Genomic DNA, 6,391 nt, shown 5'->3' on the forward strand with positions numbered 1-6,391 from the left:
CATACTTAAAATACTCGGTTTTCCAGTTTTTCTGTTCAGTGAAAATTAGTAGATGAAACTACATATTCGCATTTGTCTGAACTGAATCTCATCGGGACACTCCCAGTCTACAGTCTGACCGGCTTAACGTGTTTCCAGGAGGGTTTCTGGTTCGAGTCTGTTCAATTAAGCCTTATTGTCCTCAACAACCCCATTGCATTTATTCAGTAACTGTGCTGGTGTCAAAAACGCAGACTCTTCAAATTTTCTGTGCATTTGTCTACAATATGGTTTGACAATAGATTTCATAGCAGACAAGGCAATTCATTAGGCACAAAAACAAATACGTTCCTTTGGACAAACAAACTCTGAAAATGATTGCTGGCAGCCTTTATTATATTGTTGGACATCAGCAGTACAGGCAGATTATTGTCTTCTCCAAGCTGGAGAATTTATTCACTCTATCATTTACAGTGGCTATACGTATCAATCAGACTATGCCATTGGTTTTATATGAAGCGATAGAAATGGCAAAAATCGTCATTATTTCACTTTTTAAATTTGCAGCAGACAATTAAAGCGATGTCATTGACTGAGTCAGCATTAACAGAAATGGTCCGGGTTTTCATTCAGCTGGGATTGATGAAGCTCTGTCTTATCAGTTGGCTCGTTACACGATAGGGTACCGCACAATACTGGCAATTCCACAGTGATTCCCTCTATCCTTAGCAATTTTGATGTACCCGTCTTCACCCCAGTCTGTTCCCCAGCTGGAAAGTAAGAAAGTGCATTGGTGTTGGAATCAAAATGCTGATAAAAGAGACATGTTTGGAGAAGCAGCTGTTTTAACTCTGGTATGCAATTGGAATTATTTTAGGGACTGAATTCTGGAATTACTGAGCTAGACAATGAGTTGTAAAGAATAAGTTGCATCAGGGTGGAAAGAGTAAATTGTTTTCTTTAACATCAATTGCTGATCTGTACACTACGTATAGACTCACTACAACAATTCAAATGGCATGAGGTGAGATCAATATCAGGGATAGTCTGCAGCTGGAGTGGATACGAAGTTCTAATTGAATAGGGACGAGTGAAAGTGTATATGGCCTCCTGGAGATTTCCTTCTTGCCTTATGGAGGAGGAGATTTTCTCAGGGTTTTTTTTCAACCAACATCGTTCTGAGATTGCCTGCCACAGGATAGAGACTGTGCAGAGCATAAGTTGATTTGGGCAAAGGTTACCCCGTGTCTCCTAAACTGCAAGGATACTTCGGCCTCAGAATTTGTTCCATATCTGGTTACCCTGCCCAAATCACATTTCCAAGCTTTACCAAACTATTCCAGCACCCATTAAACTGTAATACTATCTACCTTACTACACAACAATGTGTACGTTCTTATAAGCGACCCACATACTGTTTCTTCTGGGAAATCAAGTAGAAATGTGTGTATGTGTCAGTGTGTGTGTGTGTGTGTGTGTGTGTGTGTGTGTGTGTGTGTGTGTGTGTGTGTGTGTGTGTGTGTGTGTGTGTCCACCAGAACCACAGGACTTCTTTAATCAAACATTTTGTATCCAATCTGGCCCTGAAGATGTGACTGCTTCTTCCAAACCTGACTGCCGTGATTGTAATGACGGCAGCCAGCGATGCCTCAAAGAATAAATGGCTGAAAGGAGACAGACGGTGGTACTTGATGGAAAATATTCATTCTAGAGTTCAGTTACTAATAAAGTACCGTAAGGATCAGTTTCGGATCTACTTTTGTTAGTCGATTTTTATAGAAATGAACTGAATGAATGAGAAGGATGGTGGACTAATATGCGGATGATATTAAGTTCGTTAGAGGTGTTGACAGTTACTAAGGATGTATGGATTGCAGACATAAGTAGATAAGCTGCAGAGCTATGACGACAGGTGGCGAATGCAGTTTAACGCGGTAAAGTGTGAGGTGATTCAGTTTGGAAAGAATCCAATGTAATGGGCGAATGGTCAGATTCGTGCTTGTGCAGATGAGCACAGAGATCTCAGTGTCGAGGTACATCGATGTTTGAATATTGCCTCCCAGGTTGATAGGGTTATTGGGATGGCATATGGTGTGTTAGCTTTGATTGTTAGGGGGATTCAGTTTCGGAAACAGGAGATCATGCTTCAAGCCATACTAAACTCTGTCGCAACCACATTCTGGGTAATATGCACACTTCTGGTCACCGTATTACAGGAAGAATGTGCATGCTTTGGAACGGGTTCAGATGAGATTTACTGGGCAATCGACAGTTATGGAGGGAGATAGCAAAAGGAAAAGCTGAGGGAGTTAGGCTGTTTTCGGTAGGATAAAGTTTCAGGTGAATTAATTGAGACACATAAGTTAATTAAAATATTTGGTAGGTTGGATAGTGAGAGGCTTTTTTTCCTTGAATGGCGATGGCTGGCAGGAGGGCTTTAAAATCAACAGAGATAGACATTGGACAGATGTCAGTGGTAGTTTCTTTCCTCCGATTGTTGTCGGGGCTTGGAACTCTGCCTGCATCAGTGGAGGTCTTGCCACATTTCAGAATATTTAAATGGTCATTGGTCAGGAATATGTACGAGAATGGAATAGTATTTGCTCCATGGGCTTCAGATTGGTTGCACAGGTCAGCGCAACATCTAGTGTTAAAAGACATTTACTGGGCGGTAAAGTTCTATGTTCTACGTTCCAGAATTGGGGCTGTTAATCTGATCCCATCAGTGTCCGAGTGACAAGTGATTAGAGCTTTGTCCTTGTTTCCCTGTGAACAGGTTGTACAGTTGGTTTTGAGATATGACTTTGCCGCCCATTTCCCCAGGAAATTGTTTTCTGTTGTTGTGTATAGCTGTTAATTTTAACCATATGTTTGTAATTTGTACTGGTAAGTTTAAAAACTGGTTGTGATTCAGGGATAATGACACTCTGATGCCTGCCTCTGTGCGAAGCAATACTTCAGACAAGAACCGTACACTTGTAAGTGCAGCGTTACTTGGTGATGGGATACCTGCCTCTGACTTTTTTTTAGATATCATCTCAGACAGCACAACCATTAAGCATTCAATTCCAGATAAATACAGAGTTACGTGCTCGTTGAACAGATACAAAGGTTGCAGCACAGAGACAGGAAATTCATTCCATGCCACTCTCCCTTCTCCGTCTGTGATCAGGTGTTTATTATTTCAAAGAGTACGGACCTGTTTTTAACCAGCCAATACTTCATTCCATCCTCAATTCCAAAACCAACCACCAGCACTTCATCGGTTACATATCCATTGCAATTTTCATCATAGTAAACTCCTGTAAGGAGACACATATTAAATGGTTTATCTGTGAAATATTTAATTAGTGTTAATTTAGCTTTGTTTCATGAACACTGACATGTCTGTTTTTACTAACTGTCTTCAAATTGATCGTCCTCACTCCGCACCATGACGTCTGTTGACTTTAATCAATGTTTCCCAATGACATCGCCTCCACCATTCTCACTTCCTCTCGGCACATCCTTCAGAGTCATAGACTTTTATAGCGTAGAAATGCTTCGATCCTTCGATCGAAATAGTCCATGCTGAGCACATATCCTCAACCAATCTAGCCCTATTTTTCAGCACTTGGCCAATATCCCTGTAAACCATTCCTATACATCTACCCATCCAGATGCCTTTTCTAATGTTGTATTTGTATCACTCTCCACCACTTCCTCTGGTATTTCATTCCAGACACGTACCATGCTCTGTGTGAAAACATTGCTCCTCAGATACCTTTAAATCTTTTCCTTCTCACCTTAAACGTACGGTCTCTAGTTTTGTACTCTCCTCCTCTTTATTCGTCCCATACCCATTATTGTTCATGAACCTCCACAAGCTCACCCTTCAGTCTCTGTCGTACCAGCGAACAAGGCTGCAGCCTTCTCAGCCTCGGGCGAAAGTGAGGAGTCCAGATGCTGGAAATCAGAGTCCAGATTAGACTTATGCTGGAAATGCACAGCAGGTCAGGCAGGATCTGAGGAGGGAGGAATATCGACTTCATCAGGAAGAGCTGTTGCCCGAAACTTGATTTTCCTCCTCTTCAAATGCTGCCTGTGCTGCTGTGCTTCTCTAGCAAACCCCTAAGCTAGACTCAATTTAGCCTCACTCTAACCCTCAAATACTTCAACCCTTGCTAAGTCCTTGTAAATATTTTCTGGATCCTTTCAAATTTAACAACATCTTTCTTACAGCAGAAAGTCCAGACTTTAACATAAAATTCTAAAACTGGCCTTACCAATGTCCTTTGCAGCTGGAACATGACATCGCAAAGCATATACTCAATGCACTGACGAATGCTGCTTTCACTCCCCTGTCGACGTGTGACTCCAAAATCATGGAATTATGCACGCGGGCCTCGAGGTCTCTTTTTTTTAAAATAACACTCCCTCAGGCCCTGAAACTTTCTGCATACATTTCTTTACTTTCTTTAATTGTCTCCTGTCCATTCCTGCTGGCACTGGACCACCATCCCTTTTCTTATTTAATTTCCTTGTTCCACCCAATCACAGACTATCTGTTTCATTCTTCCTTTTTTATATAATTTTTGCTGTTGTTTTTATATCAATGATTGATATAGTATCTTGCTGAGATTATTTTCAGTGTAGAAATAATTTACCAAACATTTGCAGAAGACACTGACCATGGTACCTGACCGTGTATAATATCAGTTTGCTGCCATGTGTGTTAACACATTCTGTTAAATTAAAAAATCCTCCACCTGGGGTAATGAAGGAGATCCAATCTGCATTCAGTGTTTTTTCGAGTTTGTCTCCAATTGTGGGTTGTACAGTAGAAGTGCTTTGTGATTTGAAATGTTGATGGAGTCAATAGGGAATGGTCCTGCACATGGAGACGACCTGTGTCATCATCACAAGGAAGCTGTGCAGGCGTCCACCTCCCTGTTCAGACCACCGTCTTTGCAAGTCATCTCGAGTCGCCACACGAGAGGAGATCAAGAACAGAATAGAAACAGCTGCTGAGAGAAGAGGTGGAGCAGAGAGTGAAAGACTCTCAGCAGGAGGCCAAGAGATTTCAAGTCGAAGGTCTCGCCCTTCCTCTTAATCCAGATACAGTGAGTGTAGCGTCTACAGTTTACAATTAATAAAACGCTGACATGTGCAGGTACTCAGCAGCACATCAGGACAGTTACACCTCACTGTCAGTTCTCTTAGCTTTAGCACAACGTTTGAGCTATTTGCATCACTCCGAATGGAGCAGGTCCATTTCTCATTACCATTCATGAGCTCACCTTGTAGCATAGTCTAGCTTTAACTCGATGATATCTGACAGAACTGGACGGCATGTTACACGGGAGGAGTGTAGGGAGGAACAAGGGTCAGGGTCATGGTCCATGGTGAACTTTGCAGTGATATTAATACCAAAATAGTGACAGTAAATGTGTCTGTAGATGTATGATTTCTAATACCTTTTCTTGAACAGTCGATAATCTGATTCAAAGACATCATCCAGGGCTCTGCGACTTACCTCCTTTATAATGTTGAAAGGATTTCAGACTTGCATTAATCACAACAGACATCGGTCCTATCTCTCTCACTGCTTGTTCCAATGCTGCCTCGCCTCGTGAAACCCATTTGTAGTCAGTGATTTTAGCAGCAATTTTATCTGGTTCAAATCTGCAGTCTCCATGCTAAATTTTAAACAAAATGTTCAAAAGGAATACTCGTTAAGATCATAATAAAGTTATTTTTTCTTTGCATGACTCGTTTCTGCATTCCGACTTTGGCAGCCAATTTATTTTCCTAAATCTGTGCGATATTTGTTCACCATTTGTTTAGAAGAAAGCACATTTTGCGTGACTTCGCACGAAAACAAACTGTTTGTTCGAACTCGTCCACGCCGGTCACATATCCTGACGTATTGTACTCCCATTTGCGACCACTTGGCCCTGAACACTTCCAATCCATATACCCATCTCCGTACCTTTTTAAATTTGTAATTCTACCAGCCTCCGCCCTTTCTTCAGGGAGGTCTTTCCATACATACATGAAACTCGGCGCGAGACAGTTACAACTCAGATCATTTTTAGAGTTTTCTTGTGTCAAACTTAATGTTTATTGCTCAATGTATTCGAAACATTCTACACTGAGACCAAGCAATGGTATTACAAATGACTTGAAATGTGAGAAAATAACAAAAAATGTACTTTGCGTTAACAACTCAATATCCCAATCAAGCTCACCATCTAGTTAGCTCATACCGAAACAACATTAGAAAGAGTTGAGGCTCTTCACAGTTTTCTGTCGACTCATCTGAAACTTGTGATCGTACAGTAGTGAATTAAATTCTTCACATGCAGATAAACGTTTCCCAAACCGTCAATAATGACATCATTAGAGTTATTGGATTACAATTAATTAGTAT

General features: G+C 41.1%; 1 protein-coding gene across 1 annotated transcript; it reads right to left on the minus strand.

Annotated features, from left to right (window-relative positions):
- Positions 1-371: 371 nt before the first annotated feature.
- Positions 372-5,653, minus strand: LOC140466528 (procathepsin L-like). The gene is made up of 3 exons (XM_072562000.1): positions 5,495-5,653; positions 3,179-3,281; positions 372-749 (listed from the first exon to the last, which is right to left on the minus strand). The coding sequence occupies exons 1-3, from the start codon at positions 5,544-5,546 to the stop codon at positions 650-652; spliced, it is 255 nt and encodes an 84-aa protein (XP_072418101.1). The 5' UTR covers positions 5,547-5,653; the 3' UTR covers positions 372-649.
- Positions 5,654-6,391: the final 738 nt, after the last annotated feature.

The sequence above is a fragment of the Chiloscyllium punctatum genome, chromosome 43 (genome assembly GCF_047496795.1).
Source record: "Chiloscyllium punctatum isolate Juve2018m chromosome 43, sChiPun1.3, whole genome shotgun sequence".
Classification (NCBI taxonomy): domain Eukaryota; kingdom Metazoa; phylum Chordata; class Chondrichthyes; order Orectolobiformes; family Hemiscylliidae; genus Chiloscyllium; species Chiloscyllium punctatum.

What these genes read in the sequence shown, in the direction of transcription:
- LOC140466528 (XM_072562000.1), bottom strand. Translation starts at nt 5,546, where the DNA reads ATGTCTGTTGTGATTAATGCAAGTCTGAAATCCTTTCAACATTATAAA. An exon ending in CTTTCAACATTATAAAGGAG is followed by an intron (nt 3,282 to 5,494) that starts GTAAGTCGCAGA and finishes GTCTCCTTACAG; the next exon opens with GAGTTTACTATGATGAAAAT. An exon ending in TATTGGCTGGTTAAAAACAG is followed by an intron (nt 750 to 3,178) that starts GTCCGTACTCTT and finishes CTTACTTTCCAG; the next exon opens with CTGGGGAACAGACTGGGGTG.